Consider the following 26,814-nt stretch of genomic DNA (forward strand, 5'->3'; position numbering starts at 1 on the left):
GTTGAAGAAGGGATTACTCATTTCCTCTTCTGTGATAATCTTATATACAGCCATTAAATGCACACCCACACATTCTGCATGTGCCAGGTAGAATCTCTTTCTGACTTCTTTCACTGTAGTGTTTAATCCTTATTAAACCTTCTAGAGGTGACCAAGAACTTAATGTTCTATTTTTAGAAGTCTCTTCATTGGCAAGAAAATGGGGAGGGAAGGTATTTCAAATATATTTTCTTTCTAGAAACATTCCAGCATCTTTTGATGGAAGCATTCTAAGTCTTGTGATTGTAACTACCTTAAGTGTTTAAAATTCTGCTTTACTGAACTTCCAGTGCTTCAGCATCTGGTTCCCACTTGAGTATTTGTACTTTTGTTGCCCTCAACACATCCCTCTCCCTGTAGGGATACCAGGACTCTTTCCTGTTCTCTTTAAGGAGAAGTCAGTATTTTTTTGGTGAAAGAATGTGTGTGTATTCTGGGTAAAAACTTTATTGATCATGCTCGTAAAAAAGTGGAAGACTGACACTTTAGCTACATGAGACTCAATATTAAAGTGTTTATTTTACTTCCTCTGAATCAGGGTCAGAACACACTTCAGGAGGAGGGAAAGTTTTCTTCCTTTGATGTATCTTGGATAAATGGTGCAAAGGAATTATGCATTAGGTTAAGAGAATCATGCTGCTGTGAATGCCCAAGAACAGACTCAGCTGCTTTGGGTAGGATCAGACCCTACTCTTCATCACTGTTAATAAATAATAGCTCAAATTATCTAACACTGATGAATTCAACATCTTTTTTCGTAATCTTCCAACTTGAATACATGTTTAGGACCAAAACTGTGTTTTGGAGGTAATCCTTGGCCCTACCCTTCCTGGAAAGAGCTAAAGGGATGCCAGGTGGTATTTGAAATGATCCCACCAGGAATGAGGCACCAGCAGATCCCTCCTGCCCTGGCACTGCCCTTTCCAGCATAGCATTCCCAGCAGCTTACATGGACAGAAAAAGTGAGATCAAACCAGCTCGGTACACTGGCTGCTGGATTTTGGTCAAGTTCCTGCCCCAGCTGACGCAGAGGGAGCCCTTTACAAAACCTGACTCCTGTTTGTGGGAGCTGGGATCTTAAAAATCTGGGTTCAGGAATGCCTGTGGTAATTTTCTTAATTAAAATCTAGTGTTTCTGAATCTTCAGAATAAGTGGTGTGGCAGTGCAGCAGGGAGCCACAGCCTGTTCTGCAGCATGAGGCTCCCTGCAGCTGCTCGCTCTCCACTGTTTCAACCATGATCCCATCATTTCATTTCCTTGTATCTCCATGCTCAACATATTTTCCTTCCTCTTCGCTCTTTGAACAGCCAGATCTTGATGTCTTGAGCTGGTTAAGGCCCAAAATAGCCAGGACTTGGAGAATCCCCAGCCCTGAGCCTCCCCATGGCCTCCTCATCTGCCTCTCAGGGCTGGCAGGGCTCAGCTGTCCATGTAAGGGGCTCTGGGATGAAGGCTGTCATTTATTGAAGCCACTTGGGGACTCGTGTGGGACAGGAACATTCCTGAGCTGGGGAGCTGATGACAGTGAGTCTGGAGCTCTTCATTTCCATCTCAGCAAGGCAGTTTTCCCTTCCTGCCAGGACTGGAGTGGTTTGGCAGGACTGGGGAACCTGCAGAGCTGACTCTGATGTTGTGCAGATAAATGTGAGGAACGAGCATCTTTCTGATAAATGTCCTGGCTCTTCTTGTACGGTGGAAACTTGTCTTATAGGATATTTTTATAGGATGTCTTTCACGCCCTCCCTTCCTCTGGAAACACTGGGAGGAACTTCAACACCTAATAATCTCTGTAAAAGCACCTTTACTCTCTGTGTCATTGTTGGTGGTGATTGTGTGGCTGCCACTTTCCAACCAGTTCTGGGCAGAACTGTCAGCATCACTGCTGTGCACAGCGCTGGGAGCACAAAGGATTCTTCAATGACACAAAAACCCAGTAATTTCCACAGAACTGCAGTAAAACGCCTCTTGTAGCTAATTATCTGCTTAGTTAACATAGTAATACATGAGTCTGTGAAAGCCTAAATAGATTAAACAGAAGTGGAAGTTTCTTGTAAAAGCCATTGATTGCTTTATGTGCTAATCACTGATAATTATTTAACAGAAGGCTTGCAGGGATGATTGTTCTGATAGCAGCTGAGAGGCTCACACTGTGTAATTCTGTAAAGATCCATTTCCCCATCCATGTGCAAATTCTGGCATTCTTTGTAGTCTCTGTCAATAATTCCCCAAATTCAGAAAAGGTGGCTGATTTCTACAGCAGGTCCAGGATTATCCACACATCCCAGGTCACTTCCCTGTCAGAGCATGAGGGCTCGGTGGGATTTAAAGCAGAGCCAGTCAAACTGGTGTTGTCCAGAGGGATCTGTGTTGGGTGATGCTGCTGTCCCAGGCCTCCTCTCTGTGTGAAAGCAGATGAGCATCCAGAATCCTTTAGCAGCAGCTGCTCCTTGTGGGAAGGTCATTTGTAATCCCAGACCGCCATCCTTGAAATCATGGGGGGGAGTAAAATCACGAGGGATTATTTTTCCCCCCCATTTTTCGAATTCCCAGGTGGAAAGCAGTGGGCAGGAGGGAGGGAGCCCAGCTGCTGTGGTGTGGGGCAGCTGGGAGCAGCTGCCCTGGGAGGGGCTCTGTGGTGAGTCCCTGTAAAAAAACACATTTGTTCCTGAGCAGAAACGTGAATTTCCAGAGTGAGCGCCCTGGGAATAGAGAGGAACAAGTGTTTCTGTGGGAGAGGAGACAAACTCAGTGGGGAATGCTCTCAATCAAACACATTCAAGCCAGGGATTCCCAGTGCAGCCCTTTGCTGCTGGCGATGCTTTAGGCTGAGGCAAGGTCTGGAGTGAAAATGCCAAGGATGAGCCAAAGTATTGGAGTTACTATATAGTAAAGAGGAATATGCAGGTTCCTCTGCATGCCCAGGGACATCAACACAGGTACCTTTTGATGCTGTCTGGGGTACAGGGGCAGAATAGCCTGGTCCATGCTCCAGGGCAGAATCCACCTTCCTAAACCATGTGTGGCTAATGCCTGTCTCACCTAAAGTGCACTGGGTGTTTTATGAGCCTTGCTAATTCAGATATTTTTAAAAAACCCTTGAATCTGCAGTTTCAGTCAGTGACTATTTGCCCTTTCTATTTGTAGCAATTTCCTGCCATAGTTATTTTATCTATGGTTAAATAAGCAATTTCAGTTCTTTTCATTGTCATGTTTTCTAAACTTCATATCATTCCCATTGCTTTATTTTGGACTCTCTCCAGTTATTTCACATCATTCCTTGAAATGAAGTGCTCAGAGAAGGGATGCAGTGTTTCTGCTCCATTTTTGTCTGTGGGGAAAGCTGTTGCCTTTGTGATGGAGAACAAACCCAAAAGAACTTGCCAAAGGACCGAAGGATAGCTGAGGTCCAGAGAATCATCTAAAGGCTTTACCTGGAACATAAAACAGAAGAAAAATTAAAATATTTCATTAAAACAATGAGCTAAGCTTTATTACATGCTCCTTGGGGGTGGTGTAGTTTAAAAAGAACAGTAGTTCTGTGTGGTTTAAAGGACTGCAGTTGTCTGAGGCTTTACGTCCCCACCTGCAGCCTGTGACCCAAAACTGGATTTTCCATTTCACTGCCTTCCCTGAGCATGGCCAGCTCCAGCCCTGACCCCTGTGTGTTCCTCCCATGTATTTATAACGTTCCCTATTACCTGCAGCCTGCACTAATTACAGGGCCCTTTGCACCCCCCCAGGGCAGCACGGTTGGTGTTTGTACATTGCAGGCTGTAAATCAAATTTGCATTTCTTCACCTTTTCTCCTGGTCTTTCCTCGTTTCCTTTTAACGAGGCCATGGAGAAGAGGCAGCGCAGTGTGCTGTCACTGCTGCCAGGGTTTAATTGTGTCTGGCTTCGTGGTGGCAGCCATTGCCTGAAAAATCCATAAAGATACCCTCAAATTCACATTGACAGGGAAGAAAGATGCAGAACTCCCTCTGAGAAAAAAGGGGCAAGAAATGAACATTTGAAGCAATGCAAGTTAAACCCAACATTTTCTGCCTAAAAAGTAAGAAAATTTATAATGATTTTTTTAGCATAGAATGACTACGGTTTGCAAACTGCTTTTTTCCTCTTAAGGAAAATGCCCTTAAAAGGCTGCCTTAACATGGAAAATATCTGTGTATTCCCTAAATGTGATAGATCAAGCAGTGCAGGAGAAAAAAAAAATCCACTTCAGTGTGTGCTTTGGACAGAAACTTGCAGCAATCCCCATTTGTCAGCTTTTGTGATTTGTTATAATACACTGGGCCATGCAAGGTGCCAAATCAATGCACCACGTTCCCTATAGATGTGTTTATCCTTGGTTAACCAGGTTAAACCACTTAGCTCTTATTTCATTATCCCATTAGCAAGCCAAACCCCATGGTTTTGGGTTCCAAGCTGATGTAGTTCCATGGGCAGCCCTTGAAATTTGCCAGAATCCCCTGGACTCCAGTAATTCTAATTGCAGTTGGCACAGATCTGAAATGCAGGCAGAGATAAGCTGTTGTAAGTCTTGGAGCATTGCAGAGCAAAATGGGAAATTCTTGTTATATGAGGTTATTTGAGCAGATTTAACCATTGTAAGGCAGAGGCAGTTTTAGTAGGGAGCTAAATTATGGCTCCACTTGATGATGTGCGTTTCTCTATAAATCAGGGTGAGATGCAAGAGTAATTGCATGTGAACTTGGGGTGTTTTGCTGCAGACTCTTTTCTCATGGGAATGATTCCTTGACTCCTTTTAGTGTCTGGTTTTCTGTGGAATTAGAATAAAGAATTTTAGCACTATAGGCTTGTCCCAGCTTTTGCCTGACTCTACAGACAAGAGCAGACCCCAACCATTGTCCCTTATCCTTCTCCACTCCCTTCCCTGCTCTAATGGCTTGTTTATATCCTCTGCTTTTAGAGATTTACGCTTCAACCACATCAAGGAGATACAACCTGGAGCCTTCAGAAGACTGAAGAACCTCAACACACTGTAAGTTGCACTCCAAGGATATCCATTTATTACTTGTGTTAGTACTGTCCCCTAACGTGGCTTGAAGGTGGCCTTGGGATTTTATTTATTTCAGTCAAGTTGTGCATATCCAGCCAAAGCTTTAAAATTCCCTCGGTTCCACCCTGTGTCATGTTTCTTTTTTTTAAAAAATGTGGTGTTTAATAACTTTCATTATTCACAATTAAGTTCTCTGCTTAAAAATAAAATGCAATGAGCTCTAGCACTGACAGAAGATGTTTGAGCAGGTATGGCCTTAGAGTAGCCCATAGAAGAAGTTCTCATCTGGTATCAAGACAGTGGAGGGGTGGATTAAAATCATCTTCCTTTCCATGGTCTCCTCTAACTCATGAACCACATCAGTTGCTCTGTGTGAGTTCCACTGAGCATCCTTCAAATGCCATCTTTCCCTTTTCCCTAGAAGAGGTGCCTACATCTGCCCTATCCAGGTAGGAATGGGGGTGCAAAGCTGCCCCTCCAGCCTTGCATCACACTCTCATCACTGCTCACACTGCTGCCCTAACCAGCTTCTCACTCTTCCCAAGGGAAACCCTGGGATTCTCTGCTCCTTCTGAGGGCTTGGAGACAGATCTGAGAGCATCTGCACCCCGTAGCCAAGGAGCTGCAAACACCCCAGCTCCCAGATCAGAACCAGCAGCTGTGTCAGCACTGCACTGTGCTGGATGCAGTCGGGGTGTTGGGGCTCAGATGTAATTACTCGCGCTGTGACACGGTGCTAACAGCCACAGGATTTCCAGGTCCAGGCTGAAATTCCTCAGTGAGGCAAAGCAGCTCCTTTGGGAACCTGACAGATGTTCATACATCCATGATCCCAAATGGTAACAGAAATTCAGGTTGTCTTTTTCTCTCTGGCCTTGAGTGGTCTGAAGTCCCTGGTCCTGTGAAGGTGGCAGACCTGGGCAATAAGGCATTCAGTCAACACTAAGCAGTTGTAGGAAAAATGGGATTTGGGATTACAGCAGGACTTTATTATTGAGACCTGCTGAAGTGTTATCGTTGAAAAATCAGCATTTGCCCAAGATCCTTGCAATCTGTGTCTGGGGCTGAGTGGCCAAGCCGTGAGTGCAGGATGCTCAGAGTACCCTGGCTGTGGCTCAAATGGACTGGTCAAAAACTTTACTGCCACTAGTGCTGTTCATCCAGAACAGCCCAGGTTAGTCTCTCAAACAGCAGTGTGTGGTACTTAGTTGCCAAAAATAATAGAGAAGAAAGGATGGTTTGGATGGATTTCTGTCATTTGAAATAGGGTCAGATACAGCGAGAAATGAGAGAACACTATCTAGAGAGATAATAGAGTCCAAATCTGCAGGGTTTTGTCTTATCACCAAGCTCTGCTGAGGCCTCTTGATCTCCAGCCCTGCTCTTCCACCCCTGGAGCTCTCCTGAGTGAGGAAACAGAGGGTTCCAGCTGATGTCAGATCAGTGTGCTGCAGGCAGATGTTTGGCAGCAGCTCCCAGGACCACCGGGCGAGTTCCAGCAGAGCCCTGGGGAAAAGGAGGATGCTGGCAGGGCTTCACTGGGACAGGGGCTCACCCAACCTGCTGTAAGGGTCCCAGTTCCTGCCCTGCCAGCTCCTTGGACTGGGCAGCTCTCAGAGCCCTGCAGGATTTTGCTTCTGCCTTCTGACTCCTGCACTCTGTGCAGAGTAGACACAGACAGAGCCAGGCTGAGGAGAAGGACCTGACTCTCTCTCTAACACCTGTTTGTGCTCCACAAATGTCTCCAGTTCTTTTTCCTTTCTGTCTCCTGGACTGAGACCTCAAGGACGGCAAGTCATGAACAGATATTAGAGGGAATAGTCAGGAATGCACCTCTGGCATCCCTGAGCTTATGATTTGGGATGCCAGGGCAGAAAGAACAGTGTGTTTTCACAGATGGTAGGCAGACACTCCTGCTTTTCCTAAACAGTGTCCTGTAGCCATTGTCAGAGCTGGAATACTGGACCAGGTGAAACACTGCTCCAACAAAACTGCATTTTTATATTTGGATTCTGAAAATCAACCTGATTTGCCAAGGAAACCTTTCCATTTAGATAGTACTTCTTATGCTTAGTTGTATTTCCTTATCTGGCCAGCAGACTGGAGCACTCAGTTATTCTCACACTTGTAATAAACTCCCACAGCTGAGGAGTTTGATAACTGACTGAGAGAACATTGGACCTCACACTCCTGAAGGAAATTTCTCTCCAGGAACTTTGGTTTGTCCAATTCCCACGTCAAAACTGACAAGAGCTGAAGAATTTGCTGGTGTTTCTTAGATGGTAAATTTTGCCTGAGGACTTAGATAGTGTTTCAAGTGATAAAGAGAATAAATCCTTTAAAATCCCTGAGAGACTTCCTGGGAAAATTTGAAGTGAGAAGTTTGGAAGATAAAATAGCTCAGGTTCCACGTGCAGAGCTCTGAGCTTGCAGCTTTCTGCCATTGAATTTAAATAAATCTTCCATAAGCAAATAAATGTTTTTAAAAGAGCTTCTCCCACTAATGGCAGAGGAAGAGCAACAGATTCTGGTGAAGCTTCTCTTCTCCATCTCCTTTAGGGCAGGGTGGCTGTTCTGTGTCCAAGTTTGACAGTTTATAAACCACCCTGAAAAGGAAACCTTTGTAGCCTGTGTTGGATGCAGGGAGATGGGTTGAGATGCTGACAGGAGAGCAGCCTGTGTGGATGTCCAGTGGGGCTGTTCAACAGCTCAGACCCTTCCCTCTGCTTTCTTCTGATGTGGGAGATTTGATAAATCACAGAGCACTACTTTAGCATTAAAAACAGGAGCTTTGTGTGTGGAAGAGTCACAGTCACTGTGGGCACTCCTGGTGCAGCACCACAGGGAATGAATGAGCAGTTATCCCAAATCCTGCACCACTGGGAACTTCCTGTGTGCAGGTGGAGAAGTTCTCTTGGGCTGAACATCTCAGAGAGTTGTAAGATTTCCTTGTCCCCTCCAGCTGGTTCTGCTCTGTTCCCATCTGTGCTGATGGTGCTGGGCAGTTTTAAACTCTTAATATTTCCCCTTGGTACCAAAAAAAAACCAAAGTAGCAGGGAGAGTGAGGCAAACCCCTCATGTATGGCACCCCCAGCTCCCCCAGGCCCAGCTGCAGTTTGCCATCACTTGCTGCATGGCTGAAGCCAGCATTAGCTCAGAGCAGGTGCCGTGGGAGAGAGAGGAAATGCTGTGAGCCCATGGTGAGGCACAGCCTCTCCCTGCTTCCCAGTTTCTGCTCCTTTAGGTCATTTCTGGGTGGGGATGGATGATGACAGCCCTGACTTCCCAGGGAGTCAGTGCTGCCCTGTCAACCCCTTTGGTTCCCTGCTGTATTTTCACAGGGTTGCTGCTCCCTGGGTCTCTCCAGCATCCCCCATAGAAGTGTCCAAGCCAGGGACCAAAGTTTCTTTACACCCCCAGTGTGTATTTTGGTATTCCTGAGGCACCCTGGAGAACAGGGACTCTGTGGAGACCACATTGCTTGTGCCTCTGCCTGGCCCTTTGCCCGGCCACTGCTCACATCACGTTTCTCTTTCTGCTCAGGTGAGAGCAAAACATTTCTGGTGAGTCCTGCAGCTCTGCTTTAGGTGCTGCTGCTGGTGAAGAGTCTGAGAGTGAACAGAGCAGCAATGTGGAGTTTCTGTCTTTTACTCTCTAGTAATTCCTGAGAGAATGTGCTCCTGCCAGCAAGGAGGGGATGTCGGAGCCTGCCTGGATCTCAGAATAAAAGTTCCTCCCTTAAATATGGGAAATAACTATTCCAGATCATTCTGTCAACAAGGGGGAATGTGTGGTTGAACATAAAACTCCATTTTCCTCCCCCTCTAAATACACTACGTGATGATTTCTATTAGTGGTGTGAGGAAAAAAATAGCTGCTTTGTCACAATGACTGCAGCATGTGGATTGTCAAATGAAAGGAGGAAAGAGAACATGGTTTGAGTCCGAATTCTGTCCTGTCACATCATTTAATACAGTCTTCAAAACAGAAAACCACTCATTTAATGGAACTTTAGCCTGTGCCTGGAAACCTAGAGAGAGGGTGGGGAAGGAGAAAGGAGAGGCAGTCACACATAAAATCTAGAGGAAACTGAATGTAAAATGTTCTCCTGGTGAATCTGGGCCAGATCTCATGGTGCTTGTATATCTCAAACATCCCAGAAGAGTCTGGCAGGAATAAAACCTGTGTGAGTTCTCCTACTCATGTGGAGTCCAGTTCATGGGGCATGAAGGGAAATGCCCCATCCTATTGCCAGGAAATGTGCTTCTGGTACCTTTAATTTAGCCTGGTTTGCTACAGGGTGTGGTTAAGATAATGAGGGAGATAATTATCTTCCCAGCCTCTGTCTGCCTTTTATTCCCAGCAGATCTGGGTCCCAGCTTCCAGCTCTCTAAGGGCAGCAGGAATTTGGGCATTTTTGCTGTGGATAGCAGCTGGGACAATAGCCAGGCCATGGCAGGATTTGGCACACTGCTCTGCCTGGTGAATTGCAGAGGAGTCAGGGAGCAGACAGCTGTGCAGGAGCCATCCAAACTCTCTCTAGGAGCCAGCTGTGCTGCTTTGTCCATGGATTTCTCTGAAAGCAGCAGTTTGGAATAAGTGGGCTATTGTGGACTTCATCATTATCTCACTTTCCAGTGTTTTCCAGGACTTATCCTTCCATTACAATGGGGAATCCTGAGACAGGAAGCAGAGATGACTTCTTCCATGCACTTATTATTCCTAAATCAGGCAATGAACAAGTTTTTAAGTATCAGACGATGAGATAAGAGCCCTGTGTGCTGCTTGCCATCTGAACTTCCAGGATTCATCTTATTTGGCTGGCTCAGTGATTACACTCCCTTGAACTGTACAAAATGGCCAAGACAACAAAACAGACTGGGATAATGCTTTTAAATAGCCCCAAAACACAGCCAGACAACATGATGGAATTTGAAATCCCAGTGGAGATCAGTCCTGGTCTGAACTCTGAGCATTAAAGGCAACAACCAGCAAAGGGCTGCAGCCTGTGCTGCTGCACGGGGCTGCTCAGGCTGTTGGTGTGACCCTGCTCACCTGGTCAGTGCCACCTGTCCCCTGGCAGGCAAATGGCCAATGCAGGTGTGTGCCAGCTGCTCACATCCATGGCAATGATGATCAGAACTGGGGCCAGGGCTCAGATAACAGAGCAGGAGCTGCCTGGTCCTGCTCTGGCCAGAGATGGAAGCTGATGGGGCAGGGAGGGAAGCAGGGCTGGTGCCTGGGTTGTCTTTGTCCTGTGGGCAAATAGGCAAAAGCTCTCTCCCACACTGCCCTCAGGCAGTCACTGCCAGCCCTGGGGTGTTCAGTCATCAAATAAGCTTTGGGGTTGATGCTCAGGGACTGTATTTCCACTCAGCATAGCTGGCTGTCAAAGCAGGATGGTGTGTTCCAAGGACTTGACATCATTTTTGCATCCTTAGGAGTGAGCCCGGGCTGTTTGACCTCAGCTGTGTGTGTGGAGCTGTTGCTTCCAGCTGTGCAGGAGCTTTCCAGCCCTGGGCTGTGCAGCCTGGCAGTGGCACCCACACCCCTGCTCCAGGCAGGATGGGCAAATCCGGGGCAATGAGGTTTTTCTCAACCCCTCGCTCGTTGCCTGATGTACAAAGTTGTTTGCTCTTGAGTTTCTCACATGCTTTTTCTGACCCTCGGTGTAATTCTCCACCTGAGAAAAAGCCGGTGGAAAGCTGCATCAGCTGCCTGGAGAGAACTTGTGAAGCTGCCATCACATGTGTGTGTGTGCTTCTGACATCTATCTCTCCTGTGATCCTTGAGGTGTTTGATTTCACCTTCATCTTCTTTTCCCACAAGTTATTTTTCCCACAAGTTTTTTACCCTTTCTCCCCATCTCTTTGTCTTTTCTCTCCATCCTTTACCTACACAATCTTGGCTGTGACCAGGAAAAGACCTTGGCTTGTAATGACAGAGGCTTGCCTGCTCTTTTTTGTCCAGAAAAGCAGAAGATTGGGTTTTGCTGCAGGGAAAGTGCTGAACTGTCTTCTCACCTGCTGCCTGGTAGCAGATTGTTCCTGAGGAGCAGAGCTATGGCAAAAATCAGCTTGTAAAATGCACATCCAGCACATGTATTTAATGTGACCCAATGCAATAAGGTCTGGCTCCTTGCACAGAAATTGCTGCTTTTCCTGCAACACCTGAAAAAGAAATCTTTGCAGGATAGAGTCACAGATTCCCTCTCTGCCCACAGCTCCATTTAGGAATTTTAAAAATGAGTGGTGCCTGTTGAAATCCTTGCTCTGGGCTGTTCAGCACTAAAAACTCCACCAGCTCTGAGCTTTGCCAGACCTGAACCTCAGTGAGAGCCACAGCGAGGGACCCGTGGGAGTGCAGCCACGAGGAGCAGCTCGCTCTGTGTGTTAGGGAGCTATTTATAAGTGATTTATTGTGTTTTCTCAGCGCTGGGCTTGGCAGGGGCTGCAGCAGAGCTCTGCAGGGCTCAGCTCTGTGGTTCCACTGCTGCACAGCGTGGCTGCAGCAGAGCTGGGCTGCTCCTGGTCACTGGCACCAGCCTTCAGCTGCACACACAGCCATGGCAACTGCACACACCGGTGTCACACAGCTCTCCAGTGCCACGTGGCCCAGAGGTTTTGGAATAAAATCTGGCACAAAGCTCCTGAGATGGAAAGAGGTTGTCTCTGAGCAGCCTCAGGAGTCAACGTTGAATTTATTTCTTATTTGTGGGTATCAGTTACAAAGTGATTAAAGCAAAGCTATTAGCATTTTGTGGCACCTATAACTCCACTGGGAACTGGTGTTTTAAACTGCATTTGTACTTCTAAAAACTGGCTCTGCACTCCCCTGCTCACTTGTTGAACACAACCAGGCACCTCCAAAACCCACTGTGGTTGTACGAGAGTGGCAGCAATGATTTAATATCTTACTCCCCACTGCTTCTTTCTGCCTGTCTCCCATCCCCTCATCCCTTTCCTGGATGAATTTGTCACTTTGGGATGAAAACTGTGGCAAAAAGTAAGGAAAATACTTTGAACACTGCAATATTGGAAGTGGCACCTCTGGGTGAGAAACCTTCTCACTGCCATGGCTGGTGTGAGGACCCAAACCCTGACTTGCCAACCCCATTAAATCTTTAATTCTGTGACACCTGGGCTCAGAATTTTTCACTGGGCATCCAAGAACAGAAATGCCACAAATCTCACACGTGCTGACTTCACCAGCTGAGTTTTTCTTTCTTGATTTGAACAGGCTGCTGAACAACAACCAGATAAAACAAATCGTGAGAAGATCCTTTGAAGATCTGGAGAACCTGAAATACCTGTGAGTTGGTGGCTCAATAATTTCTTGATCTCTTCAAAATCTAGCTACCCACTTTTAATATTTGCCAGTCAAGGATGTACTGTTTGGAGTTGAGTGTCAGAGCTATAAAACATTGCCCTTGAACCCAGGCAGCAAATTCTGCTTTGGGTAGAGGGTCATTGCTGTTTCCTGTGCCTTTTTAGAACACAACTGCTGATCAGTTCCCTTAATGCTGTTTCATTTTTCTCCTTTTAAAGCTACCTGTATAAAAATGAAATCCAGAGCATCCAGCAACATGCCTTCCACGGGCTGCATTCCCTGGAGCAGCTGTAAGTACAGATGAGCCTTGTTTGCATGCTGTGCTGCCAGGCTTGGGGAGCAGCAGGCATTTAGCAAGGGGTAGGATGGAGCTGCTGCTCTTTTCTCATCCAGATCACCAGACTACACTGGGTTCATTTCAAACCAGCTGTTCAGGCTATTGGTTTTGGTTAGTTAGTGCTGAGCTCTCTTCCTACTGGTGTTCCGTGTGTTTTCTCCTGCACCCAAATCTCTGGAGCATAGAAGAACCCAGCTGTGCTTCTGATGGCCTTTATTTCCAAGGACCTTATGAAGGAGGAGAGAGGGCTGGGAGCAGAATGTTCTGCTGGGTTTGTGTCTGGGGATTCTTTAAGCAGAGAGACAGATTAGTCCTTTACTTAAATTGAGGGTGCTGATTGATTTTCTCTCTCATCCAGAGCTCTGCTGGAAATGAGTGGATGCAGTACAAGCTGGGAGCTGGGGCTGCCAAGTATTCCTGGGAGCTACCAGGGTGATGGTTGCTCCCATGCTGCAAAGCATCTGGAAATTGCAGTGGGGGAAGATGAAGGATCCAAACAAACACAGTCCTGACCTTCCCTCGTGGCACTCTGTGCTGAGTCTGGGCTGGAGGGAGCCTCCTGTGCTTTCCTGGCAGCTGGAGTCCATCACTCCAACAGTCCCCATTTGCTCCCTTTCTGTCTAGGGCAAAATTCTCCTGTTTATTCAAAGAAGTTTTGGTTTTTGACTCTTAGTGCACCACTCTGGAGGTGAGATGGGCAGACTGAGGTCTGACTCTTCTGAAGTGCCTTCCTAAACTGGGTCTGGATTTTTCTTACTTGGGACTGGTGGAGAGAGTGTGAGCTTGGATATTTGAATCACAGATACCAGAATGGTTTGATTTGGAAGGGATCTTGGAGCTCATTTCATTCCCATGCCCTGCCATGGGCAGGGACACCTTCCAGTATCCCAGGTTGCTCCCAGCCCCATCCAACCCCTTGGGCACTTCCAGGGATGGAGCAGCCACAGCTTCTCTGGGCACCCTCCACCCTCACAGGGAACAATTCCTTCCTAATGACTTATTCTTCCTAGATAATTGAAATACAGGAATTGCTTGTATCATTGGAGAGCAGGGACCAAAGGTGAAACTGGTCTAATTCCTGAATTGTTCCCAGCTGCAGCATTTATAGGGCTGGAATGTGACCAAGGACTTTGCTGTAAAAGGAATAAGATCCAGCTTGTTCTCTAGGTTGACAGCACAACAGGACAGAGCATAATTGGAAGTTTCAGGCAATCCTAACAATAGGTGTGCCACCAAGCTTGTGTACAATGTGGTTTTTCATCAGCCAGCTCAGCAAGGATGCCTGGGAGAAAATTTAGGAAGCTGAAACTGGCTCTAAGCTGAGCTTAGAGAGCTGAAGCTGCCCACAGGGATATTTCAGCAGTGAGTGTTCCAGACTTGATGTCACGAATAAAAGAAAAAAAAACCAAAACCAACAAACCCACAAAACCAACAAACAACCCGCTGAAAGTCCCATCTGTTTTCAATCAAGGCAGGCTTAACTCCAGAAGAAATAGCTTTGCTCAAATCCTACCCCGTTTTCCTGTCCCCACAAGCCAGCTTTTCAAGAAAAAGTGTAACCCAAGTGATGGACAGGATCAGATGCTTTCCTCAAGGTCCAAAGCAATCTCAGCAGGCATCTGAGAGCGATTGGAGCACGTCCCTGTCCTCCCCACTGTGCCCCTCCAGTGCAGAATCTGAGTCACCCTCTCTGATACTGCACCATTTATCAAGAATCTTTCCATTACAAATCAAGCAGCCATGTGGAGGCTTAGGCAATTATTTCTCAATGCAGTCAGCTACAATAGCAGAATGAGTATTTGTAGATCTGTGATTAATCTGTGTCTGCTGTGAAATTTATGCCTGTGTAAAATAAAGAGGAATAGTTTAGGCAATTTGGGGACTGTAAAAAATCCATCTGAAAGTCAGGAATGTGTCAGTTGTGCTGGTGAATGTCACAGCTCATGGCAACAGGGAGGCTCAGGTATTGTGGTGAGCTGCTCTGCAGGCACCACATTTCTTTTCTTGATGGCAAGGGGTGACCTGGGATGGGCAGGAGGTCCCCTTGGCCTCTGGAGTGGCAGGTCACACTTTGGATTTTAGTGGAACTAAAAATTTTAGTCTGTATTAGCAGAAAAGCATGTTAGCCTCTATGTTTGCCTGTGGAAACTGGGGACACTAACATGGATTCTGGCTTCTCCACATCTGCCCTGAGATGAGTGGTGACATCCTGGGGAGCACTGGTGGGTTGATCTGGGAAGATCTTCTGTCTCTTAAATTCAATCTGTGTGTGATTTCTGTCACAGGTACCTGCATTTCAACAACCTGGAAAGTCTGGAGCTGGAGACTTTTAGTGACCTGCCTAAACTTGAAAGGCTGTGAGTAAAAATGGGATATTTATTGGGACTAAGAGGGTGAGGAGAAGGGGAAAAACCCCTTTATTTAGTGTAGCAGTTTTGCTAGCATGGAGTGTGATCTCCAAAATGCAAAAAGAAACTTCTTTAAAGAAAGAGATTTTACATAATTGCCGAGGGGGAGGGTGACTGAGGATGTGAAGGGAATTTCCCATTTTATGTAATGTTCAGGTTTCCATCTAAATAGGAGTAAATCTGCAGAAAGTCCTACAGCTGGTCAAGCCAAGTGAAATTTTACTCTGAGCATAAGGTCAGCAACGTTAGTCACTGTTGGGCAGAGTGAGCTAAAAAAAGGGGGTGGAAAAGGGATAAAGTCAGAAGAAAGTCTAACAAGAAAAACACACCACATCCTTCTTGAGAGAACTAAGGAAATGGAGTCTCCTGCTCCCCAGGATTGCTTCTAGCAGTAATGGAGCCACCAGCACAACAGTCCATGTGTGGTTCCCACTCCATGGAGAAACCAGCAGACTTTCCTAGGTTGTGTGGAAATGTGCCTTATATCCATACATGCCAAAGAAATAAAACTGTGGGATCCCACACCCTTAGGAAAATTCAGACCTGGATCAGTACATGGCTGATCTCAGTCACTGTATTGGATCCAACAAAAATTCTGGATTTAAATTTTAAAGGAAGGTTTTTCAGCCTCCAAGCTGGGCAACCAGGCTGGACTCTGGTGCACACGTGTGTGTGCAGACATTTGCACTCTAGCTGTGCTGCTTTTGTGTGCTCTCCTGTTCCACCACCTACTAAAATTGCTTCATCTCTTATATCAATGGTCTCTTACGAGTTTGAGATGTAACCAACACCAGTAAATTCCTCCACCGTTATGGGAATGGGGAATTAATGATCCCCTCTTGGTCTCCACTAATATTTGCCTTTTAGTGCAAGCAGGGTTTCTCCCTAACAGGAGAGTTTTATGTGTGTGCTAAGATTCTGGAAGTGAGAATTTGCCTCAGTTTAGGTGGCTGTTGTCTGAATTAGATTTGCTCATGGATTTGGTCTAATAACTACATGGAGTCCAATGCAGGAGTTGCCTAACACCAATGGCTGCCCTTGTGGAATTGTCACATCATCTGCACGGGGGAAGGAAAAGCTCCCTTCTAAACTGGAGCTGACCCAGGCCCAGAAAACAGAGGGTGGGTCCAGTCTGAGGGGATTTTGTGCCCTTTCTCCTCCCTGTGCAGGGAGACTGGAAGGGTCCAGTTCCAACCTGTTGCACCCCATCCTGAGTCACCATTTGCAGCCCACGCCCGCTCTCGCCTTTGGCAGGTTACGTCACACCCACCAAGGGATGAAATCCCTCCAGCTCATGGAAACAAACATGGAATCCAAACACTGAGCTCCGTTTGGATGAGTGGCCTTTGCATTGAAACTGAGTTGTGACCTGGGGTGTTATCATCCTCACGGTGCAAATACTGAATAATGTTCTGGCATGGCTTCTCCCACTGCAGATTCTTGCACAACAACAAGATTTCCAGGATTCATCCAGGGACATTCTCTCAACTGGAATCCCTCAAACGGCTGTAAGTAAAAAATATTGCCTGCAAAGAGGACTTGTTTATCTTCAATCAGATGGGCAGGACCTGAGGAAGAATGTGCCTGGTTGGCAAAGCTTTTAGTTGTTGCACTTCTAAGGCCACTGCTTAGTTTATAAAACAGTTTTGATTGGACCTGAAAGCTTATTTAAGCAGTTAGAAGTTTCTTTATGCTAGTGTCTAATTATAATCAGCTTACAGCTTAATAATGCCACAGGAATGAACGTTCCTGGAAAGTCTTCACAAGGTTTTGAACCCATAAAACATCCTTGAAAAATGTAGAAAGTCCAGGTCACGGATATGACCTTGAACATGTTTGTAGATCAGTATCTAGCATGGTTAGAAGAATCATAGTCATAAAAGAAAAGGCTTGTTTTCTAGATTGAAATTAGTCAGAGGAGTGCCAAGGGGCATGATTCCCTTTCCATGCAGGAATTCCCCAGAGTGCCATTCCCACATAACCTGCCTGTCTCTTCAGCTTACTTCTTTCTTGCTTTGCTTTTATGATCTCTGGGAATAAGTTCTATGACATGTTTGGGAGGAAAAAATTAAATTCAAAAGGTAAAGAATTTTGGTGTTCTGCCATGATTTTCAAGTACAATAAAGTAATGTATTTCTCACTGCTGCCCAGTGATTTCTGCAAGCAGGTTAAATGCTTCACTTCTCTTTAAGAGGGAATATCTTGTGAAATGCTCTCTGTAGGTGCCAGAGAAAAAGATGGGATGTCTATAAAATACTCGGTCATGGCCCTGTGTGAAATCTCACATTCTCAAATATGTGACCCTGAAAGTGTTAGATTTTTCTTCCTTTTTTGCTTGTTTGTTTGTTTGTTTAGGCTTTTTTTTTTAATTTATTTTGTTTTTGGATGGCTGTCCTGGTTTTGAAAACCATGACAATGGCTCAGACCCGTGGACTGTAAAACTGTCAGTGGGGAAGCAGTAACAAACTAAATCCCCCTGTAGTCCTCATTTATCCTCCTGGAGAGCACTGCTTGTAGGAATGAGGTCAGTGCAGGGAAAAGGATGGGGGCACTGCGAGGTCACTGGAGCTCCATTTGCTGTGGTTCAGGCTTGTGTTGCAGTAATAAAAGTTCTTCCAGTGGTGCAGAAATGCTGCAGCTCCTCACAGCTGGTTGCAGGAAGGGTCTGATCCCATCCACACATAAATAAATGGGGGGAGGGGGGTGGAGATGAAAGAGAAAAGCTGTAACAGAGGCAGTTCTTACAGAATTCAGTAAAAGTTGAAATCTCCATCCCAGGATAAACCCCAACATTTCAGTGTCTCAAGTATCCCAAAACTGCATAATCCAGTTTAACTGAATAATTTCTATTTGAAACCGGAATAGTTTCTAGTGTTGGTCAAGCATCCTAGCTAACCATCGTGGCAATGAAATATCTCAGATTTTCACTTGGGATGTCACCAAATGCAGGGCAAACCACCCAGGTGACCCTGGAGGGCTGTGTCCCCTGCAGAAGGAGGCAGCCCAGCAGCTGCAGCCCGGGCACTCAGCTAGCTGCCTTTCGCTGTTGCAGGAGGCTGGACTCCAACTCCCTGGTGTGTGACTGCGAGCTGCTGTGGCTGGCAGAGCTGCTGAAGCAGCACGCGGAGCAGGGCAGCATCCAGAGCGCCGCCACCTGCGAGGCTCCGCGGGACCTGCACGGCCGCTCCATCGCCACGCTGACCGCCCGGGAGTTCAACTGTGGTGAGCCAGATTGCAGCCCTGCAGCTGTGCTTCGGGCTGGCAGTTCCTCCCTCCTGCCCTTCGCCTCCCTCTTCCCTCTGCTGGCATCCTGGTTTCTCCCTCCTTCACTGCTGGAATGGGGAAATCCCAGTGGGGCTGCGGGAGGAAGCTGATATTCCCAGGGGTGTTGGAGGCAGCTCCGCAATTACTGCGCCTGAGTGGGTCGCAGCTGGTGAGAGAGAGACGGTGAATCTTGTTTCTTGAATCAGAAGGCTTGATTTATTAAGATATTATATATAATACATTATTACTATACTAATAGAATGTAGAGAGAGGTTTGCAGAGCAGCTGGGCTAGGCTAAGAATAGATAGAAAGAAATCTAAAACAAAGTTGTGGCCAAGGACTCAGTCCCTAGCTTGTTCCTTGTGATTGGCCCTTAATTATAAACATGGGAACATGAACCAATCACCAATCAAAATAGGTGCCCCTGTTGCATTCCCCAGCAGCTGATAATAATTGTTTACCTTGTCTTCTGAGGCCTCTGGCCTCCAGAAGATGCAGAAATCCGAAAGAAAGGATTTCTGTGGAGAAATGTCTGTGACACTCCGCTTTGGCTGGTGGGTGTTGTCTTGGCTTTTTGCACAGAGTAGGGCTGGTAGAGGATCTGCTGCACCAGGAAATACTCCACCTTAGGCTGAATAGAAGGGGAACACTGGGAGGCCTGCAGGAAACACAAGTGGAAGCCTGATGGAGAGCATCATAGACATAGAGCTGAATGCTGTGTTTGACTGTGGTGTAACTGATGGATTTTGTTAGGCTGTTATTCTTTAAACTTAGAGTTTTAAATTATTATTTTTTTCTGAAAAAAAACCCTTAAAATTAGTTATTTCATATAGGTCTTGGCTTTTTGCACAAAGTATGGCTGGTAAGGGATCTGCTGCACCAGTGGCTAAACCAGGAAACACCCTACATTAGGCTGAACAGAAGGGGAACACTGGGAGAGCTGCAGTGGCAGGAAACACAACTGGAAACCTGAGGGAGAGCATCGTAGATATGGAGCTGAATGCTGTGTTTGACTGTGGTGTAACTGTTGGATTTTGTTAGCCTGTTATTCTTTAAACTTAGAGTTTTAAATTGGGTTTTGTTCTGAAAAAAAATCATAAAATTAGTTATTTCATATAGGAAAAGACAAATCTCTGACTTTTAAGTGGAGGTGAGACAAAACTCTGATTTTTAAGTTGAGGTTGGTACAAACATTGGCTGTAGTTCCATGGTGCTTTGCTGCTGGCAGAGTCAGTTTGAGAAATTCCCACCCACGTGGGCTGGCTGTTAGCATCCCCCCTGGATATGCCAGCCCAGCTGTGCATGGCCCTGCTGTGAGCCAAATGTGTGAGATCAGCTGGATTTTGAAGAGCTCTCCATTGAATCCAGCTTTTCTCTTATGATTTCATTTTTTTTTTTTTTTTAATTTGACCATTTCACAGATTAATTTAGGGCACAGCCATGGAAAGAGTTGAGTTGGCACAAACAGGTCTGTGACCTCAGGGGAGGGAGGATAGGAAGGGCCTAGGGAAAGCAGCTGGGGACACTTGGAGTGGCTGTGCCGCACAGCATGCTCTCCCCAACACACTCCCAGTGCCACAGTACAGCTGTTAGTGCAAATTTGTTCTGGTTTAGGCATGGAAACACAGTGGGATGTCTGTCAAATTACCAGAGCACCTGGTGGGAAGATTTTGCTGGCATTTGGCTTTCACCCTGGTGGTGTGCCAGCTGGGAAGACAAATGATACAGAGTTCAGCACAGAGCTCTACCCATGCAGGTGGCTGATATTCGAGTCAGTCTGAAAGCTGCTGGTACCATTAACCCATGGCTTTGAGCAGCTGTGAGCCACAGGGGCAAATCTGCCTTGGGTCAGTGTTTTGTACTGTGGGGCTGAGCTGGGTTTGGGCTGTGCTGGCCTTGCCTTTGGGGATTTTTTCTGAGCCATTAATTTGTGGTATGAGGAGTGAGGACCCTGACCTTCCACTGGAGGGGGTGACAGGTTCTCAATTTTAGCAATAATCCAGCTGGTTTTACTGGATCACTGGTGAGCATGCAGATTGTGAAATGGAATGGCTTTTTGAATCAAGATCAGGCACTCCAGGCTTGTCCATAAATTCCTCCCTGTTTTAGCACATCCTTTCAATGTTTAACTTGCTTGGTGCTTGAGTGTATTCAAAGTGAAGAACACAGTGAAAGGCTTGGCTGGAGAGGGACAGGATGATGAATTAGGACCATAATGAATGAAATCCTGTTGGGAAGGAAGTGGTTTGGTTTGCAGGGAGCTGGCTCTGTGCTCAGGTGGAGCAGAAAGCTGCAGGCTGCCAAGGGCAGAAAAACAACCCAAGTGAGGATGCTACTGACTTTGCTTCTTCGGGGGGAGGCAGGGACCAGCTCTGTAATGAACCCCTGTACAATCAGGGCTGTGGGAACTCATCCACTGCCCAGCTACTGCGAATAGGAACAGCAGCAATTCCCCATGGCCTTTACAGGTGCTACTCCTTCATGATATTTTCAGGTGTCAGTGAATTTTGGGGTGGCTCTGAGTGGATGCTGCTGTGCCTGAGGCTGTGCCTGTTCCTTGGGGCACTGCAGGATGGGTGTTGTTGGCCCCACCACACCCCAGCTGGGCTGAATTTTTGTGATGCTTTGGACTGGGTTGTGTTCAAATTGTGTTTTGCAGAGAGGCCTCGAATAACCTCAGAGCCCCAGGACGTGGATGTGCTCCTGGGAAACACAGTTTATTTCACGTGCAGGGCAGAAGGAAACCCAAAGCCTGCCATCATCTGGCTGCACAACAAGTAAGTCACATTCAAGGAGCCCTGGGGTGGCAAAGGTTTTCAAGCACTGAGGTCTTCAGTGCCTGCCTGTAATTACAAAAGTTGTTTCACACAACATTAAAAAAAAATAATAAGAAAAAAAGAAGTGGTTATTTCATGGGTTATATTTACCTTCCTTTTAACAGCATTCCCTGGTGACCACGTAATCCAAGTGGTGTTTTCATCTGCATTTGAAATATTTCATCTGCGTTTGTAATGGATTCCAAGAGCTTATAACTTTCCTATAAACACATTCTGCAGGCTGAAAGCAGTTGTCTTTTGATCAGGAAAAAAATAAAATTAGAGTTTCATGTTGCTCTCGGCCACCATGCTTGCCATTTGTTAACTGCTGAGATGCTTCTCACTAAAGGCTGGTTGTGCTAGGTATGAGGTTTCTTTCCAAAGGGAAAAATTGCTGTGCTCCACTGCAGGACAGAATTTGCAAAGTCTTGTAAAGGTTATGTGCTAGATGCCAGAGTGTTCTGGGAAATGCTGCACAATAAAATATTCTGTGCCCACTGTGGAAGTGAAGCTGCCTTGCTGCTTTATGAGCTTCTTGTCTGGTGAAGCCTGAGCAGGGCTTGGTTATTAATAAAAATGATCAATGTGTGCTTCTTCAGCAAACCCCCCACCAGGCAGAGTTTCAGCCCAGAGCAAAAGTTTATGGCTGAGTTAAGTCCCTTTGGAAGGAAGGTTTTGTTAGGGAAATGCTGGCAGGCTCCCAAAGACAGCATTGTGAGAAGGATAATGATAATAAATGCTCAACAAACGAGATAGAGCTGGAGAGAGGAGACACCAGGGGAATTAAATAAATGCCCAGCAAGCAGATTAGATTGCATAGTGGCTTCAGCCTTTGTCCTAGGGGGAGAGAGGTCTCTTCTTCCCTTTCCATCATCTGCAGCCATCCAAGATTCCTTCGTGCTGGGACAAATGGGATGCAGCACTGGGACCTTCTGCCACGGGCTGGGATCCAGGAGTCACAGGTCACTGCAGAGAAAAGGAAGATGTTTCACAGCTCTCTCGGGCTGGGTTGGAGTCCAAGCTGTGTTGGGGTCCCATGGTGACTTCTCAGAGCTTTTTGCTCCTCTCAGGCCTTTGACTCTGGAGTTTGAATAGCAATGGCTGCACACAAGAACAATATTAACTCATTGTTAAATTTGCACTTAGTGAGTAAGGGGAACAGGCTTTCCGGGCCAGGATGTCCTGACAATGGCAGCAATGCTGTGACACGGGAACAGAGTGCTCTCCTGATGGGCTGTAAATGTCCTGTGTAATCAGTGGGGAGAGGAAAAGCAGCTCACCCAGGGAGCAAATCAGAGCTGGAGCTGCACTTCAGTGCTGTGAGTCAGAATTCTTGCTGCAAATTTCATGAAGTTTCAGAATAGCTCCAAGAAACACCAACCTACTGCAATGCAAAGCCCCCAAATCCCTCCACAGGGGGGACCACCAGTCTTTATTCCTTTCAGATTTTGCCTGTTTGTGGTTGTTTCTTTCAGTAATAAAATTGACATGAAAGATGACAACCGCCTGAACCTGCTGCAAGATGGGACCTTGATGATCCAGAACACCAAGGAGTCGGACAAAGGCGTCTACCAGTGCATGGCCAAGAACATTGCTGGGGAGGTCAAGACACAGGAGGTCGTGCTGCGCTATTTTGGCACCCCATGTAATTGAGCTTTGTGCACCCCTTTACAACCTGGGGATGGGAATGGAGCTGAATCAGCCAGTCCCAGCTTTGTATGTGCCAAGTTATTCTTGGTGTGCTGCGGGAGAGAGTGGAGGCAGGTCTGAACTTCAGGGGTTCCCACTGGAGTGGGAAAAGGGGTACTTAGGGATTGAAGGTAATTTGGGACTGGAGAGGGAGTTTGAAGTCTGGGATCAATTCTGCAGCACAGGGGTGTGGGGATGCTCCAGCACTGGGTGAGTGGGTGTGAGGAGGTGCAGGAAGATGCTGGGGGCATTGCTCAGAGTGAGGATTTGGATGTCAGGGTAGAACCAGAGTGGGTTGCTGGGTTGCAGAGCAGCCCAAGCAACTTCTGCTCATCAGTGAGCAGCAGAGCTGGCTCCTAAAGCTCTCCTTTCCTTCCAGCCAAGCCCACCTTTGTGATACAGCCCCAGAACACTGAAGTGCTGGTTGGGGAAAGTGTCACCCTGGAGTGTGGGGTCTCTGGGCACCCCCAGCCCCGCATCAGCTGGACCCTTGGCTCGGGCTCTCCTCTGCCACAGGATTCCCGTTTCACCATCACCAGCTCTGGAGGACTCTTCATCCAGAACGTCACCTTCTCGGAGCAGGGGCAGTACAACTGCAATGCCAGCAACTCTGAGGGCTCCATCCAGGCCACAGCAAGGATCATAGTGCAAGGTCAGGGCTCCCAGGCTGAGCCTGGAAGGGTTCTGGGACATTTCTGGGACACTGTGTTTAGTCAGTGGGGTGTGTTTGAGTCTTGTGGCTGATTCTGCTCCCATGAGCTCCCTGAGTGTTTCCTGCTCCTCAGTCATTGCCTTCCCTTCCAGATTCTCCCAGGTTTCTTGTCATTCCCACGGATCAGACAGTAACTGAGGGACAAAGTGTGGATTTTCCCTGCTCTGCTGAGGGTCACCCTCCCCCAGTGATTACCTGGACAAGGGCAGGTACTGCCTTACTTCATTTGTGGCTTCTCTCTCCCATGCCATCGTCCACGGGGTGTGGGTGGGAACAGCTGAGCTGCTGGCCCAGGGTGGTGGCTTGCAGTGGTGGCACAGGACAAATTGTGACCAGCACAGATCCAGTCCCACAAGGAGGTGTGTGGTAGATCACCAAGAATGGTGTTGAACACTGAGGAAGGAGCATTTTGGGTCTCTGTCACAAGGAAGGAGTGTGATGGTTTTCATCAGCATGAAACCCATGGAAAGCATTACACTTCTTCCTGCAGTGGCTTGCCACCTCCTCTGAAAAGGCAAGGTCTGGAACCTCCAAATCAATGGATGCCAATCACAGAATTGTTTGAGTGGGAAAAGACCTCTAAAATAATGAATTCCAGCCTTTAACCCAACACTGCCATGTTCACCACTAAACCGTGTCCCTAAATGCCAAATCTGCACTTTTTTTTTTGACACTTCTGGGGATGATTCCACCACTTCCTTTTGCAGTACCACCATGTGCCAATTCTGTGTCATTGTCCCTAATTTGCTGCCCTTGTGGAGCACGTTGGAGAAGGGCACCATTCACTGGCACACCTCAGAGTTTTCTCATAGCTTAGGAAAAAAGATTTTGGGACAACAGGTGGTGGTGAACTTTTAAAGTCTCAAATAATTGTTAATGCTGGCTCCACTGAACTGATCTCATCCAACACTTTCTGGGACAGAAGCCAATAATGCTTGGCCCAGAGGTCCTCCAACTTTTCCTTATGCTTCACAAGCCATAATTAATGGTTTAGGGCTGGGGAGATTTTGTGGGTATTGTGTTCCAGCTTCCACAGCAATGGCCCTGACGCGGAGTTAAGAAGGACCAGCTGAAATTCTGCTCTGCCAGCATGTTCTCCATCTCCTTTAACCTGTTTTCCTCCACTTCCCAGAAAATAATATCTTAGGCACATGGAAAGGAGCACAGTGACAAGAAGTGAGGTTCATAACTGCATTGTAACCAGGTTTGCACTCGGCACTCCATAAATAAAAAACCAATGGAGCTTTACAGTGCTTTCACATGCTGAAAGCAAGACAAGACGAGCATTGCTCATCTCAAAGCCACTTTTGAGAACATAGGGGGTTTTGGTATTTGGGATGAACAACTAGAGGATGAATAAATGGAGGAAAATGGAGTATATTAAAAAAAAAAGTTGCTAGCCTGACAAATTTTGGTAATTTTATTTGGGTTTGTTAAAGCAGTTTAGTTTTTAGCTTTTCTCCTGAAATAGAGAAAATATTGAAACAACTGTTTCCAGACCAAAAAATCAGACCAAAAAATTTAGAAAGACAATGCCAAATGTTCCCATTTATTTGATGAAACAGAGAATTTGGATAATTGAAGAGTGATTTGCTATCCATCAAGGGTCAAAAAAATCTGCAGGTTGCACTAAGAAAATACTTAGGAAGAAAGAAAAAGGGTTCCAGCTCTTCCCAGCTGCTCAGACAAGACAACTCAGTGTGTAAAGGTGGTATTTCAGAGCAATTGATGCTGGGAAGGAAATGAAATGTGTGACTATCACACAAACCCCTACAGTGAATCTAGAAACAACATAAAACACTTTTGTGACAATATTAATATAGGAAGTAATATAAAAGCAGGTCTTTAACTGTACGCATCCAGGTGCAAATATGGCAAATTGCACGGTGAAAATGTGCTGAAAATGTGCTGAAAATGCACACGTGTCAAAGCACATGTGACATGGGGCAAGTACAGTTTTATAAGTTCAGCAAATTTGCATAATTGACAAGAATCCCTAATTAGAAACACAGGTAACCCTCTTGGTTCAACCCCTTGTGAAGCCTCCATCCCTGCTAGTTGTTCATGTCTAATGAACAAGGAAGTGCCTTGGGAAGGTGTCTTGTCCTTGACTCCCATAAGAAGCAAGATCAGAACCAGCCCTCAGAAATTTGTTGGCATGATAGGAAAAGCGCTAGCGTTAGGAAACTTTATAACAATCCAACAACCGCTTCCAGAGCCGCGGATAGATGCGAAAACCACACCAAAGCAAAAAATCATTTTGTCACCAGTGGGATGAGGGAATTAACGAGCTGTTTGGTCCCCCAGGTGGGCCCTTGCCGAGCGACCGGCGGCACAGCGTGCTGGCCACGGGCACGCTGCGCGTGGGGCGCGTGGCCCTGCACGACCACGGGCAGTACGAGTGCCACGCCATCAGCGCCATCGGCGGCACGAGCGTCCCCGTGCAGCTCTCCGTGACCCCGCGAGGTGAGCTGGGCTGGCAGAGCCCTGACATTGCTTTTGTGGTAAATTGTTGGAACCCTGGATGCTGAGAATGTTAAACTTTCTGTGCTGAAAGGCACAGACCCGCGAGGGAAGACTGCATTTGGCCTACTGTCACTGTGATATTTCATGAAAAATCCCTTCACCAGGGTTCCTTCTCCTGGCAAGATGAGAGGCCTCAGCTTCTCCATGTTTTGCTCCTCTGAAATGTGATTTGAAGAATTGTTTACCCAGCATGTGAATTGTTTATAATTAATGGCCAATCAGAGCCAGCTGTGTCGGACTCTCTGAGTCTGTCATGGGTTTTTATCATCATTCTTTTCTAGCTTTCTAATGTATCCTTTCTCTTTCTTTAGTATAGTTTTAGAATAAAATAGAATAGAATAGAAGGGAATAGAATAGAAGGGAATAGAATAGAATAGAATAGAATAGAATAGAATAGAATAGAATAGAATAGAATAGAATAGAATAGAATAGAAGCATATTTTCTAGAAAGCCTTTGAATTAAGGATTTTAAATGGTGCAGCACATTCCTGTGTAATTGCCCCAAGTAGAGATGCAGAGGAGCTGCAAATAATGAACATAAATTACATAAATTTATGAACAGAGAGCTTGGTAGCGAGACAGAGAGCACAGGGTGAGCTGCTGCTGCCCCTCTGCAGAGCCCTTGCAAGAGCAGCAGCTCAGCATTCCCCATGCTGAGATTTTTTTTACAC

General features: G+C 46.4%; 1 protein-coding gene across 1 annotated transcript in view; it reads left to right on the plus strand.

The window, feature by feature from the left end:
• The window catches only part of LOC134427019 (peroxidasin homolog), a 42,581-nt gene that overhangs the window by 3,564 nt on the left and 12,203 nt on the right, over positions 1-26,814 (plus strand). The window contains exons 2-12 of the mRNA XM_063172473.1: positions 4,971-5,042; positions 12,301-12,372; positions 12,609-12,680; positions 15,013-15,084; positions 16,572-16,643; positions 18,188-18,357; positions 21,060-21,177; positions 22,692-22,861; positions 23,285-23,557; positions 23,710-23,826; positions 25,925-26,083. Coding sequence (XP_063028543.1) covers positions 4,971-5,042; positions 12,301-12,372; positions 12,609-12,680; positions 15,013-15,084; positions 16,572-16,643; positions 18,188-18,357; positions 21,060-21,177; positions 22,692-22,861; positions 23,285-23,557; positions 23,710-23,826; positions 25,925-26,083 — 1,367 coding nt within the window. The remainder of the gene's footprint in view (positions 1-4,970; positions 5,043-12,300; positions 12,373-12,608; positions 12,681-15,012; positions 15,085-16,571; positions 16,644-18,187; positions 18,358-21,059; positions 21,178-22,691; positions 22,862-23,284; positions 23,558-23,709; positions 23,827-25,924; positions 26,084-26,814) is intronic.

Source organism: Melospiza melodia, chromosome 19 (genome assembly GCF_035770615.1).
Source record: "Melospiza melodia melodia isolate bMelMel2 chromosome 19, bMelMel2.pri, whole genome shotgun sequence".
Classification (NCBI taxonomy): Eukaryota; Metazoa; Chordata; class Aves; order Passeriformes; family Passerellidae; genus Melospiza; species Melospiza melodia.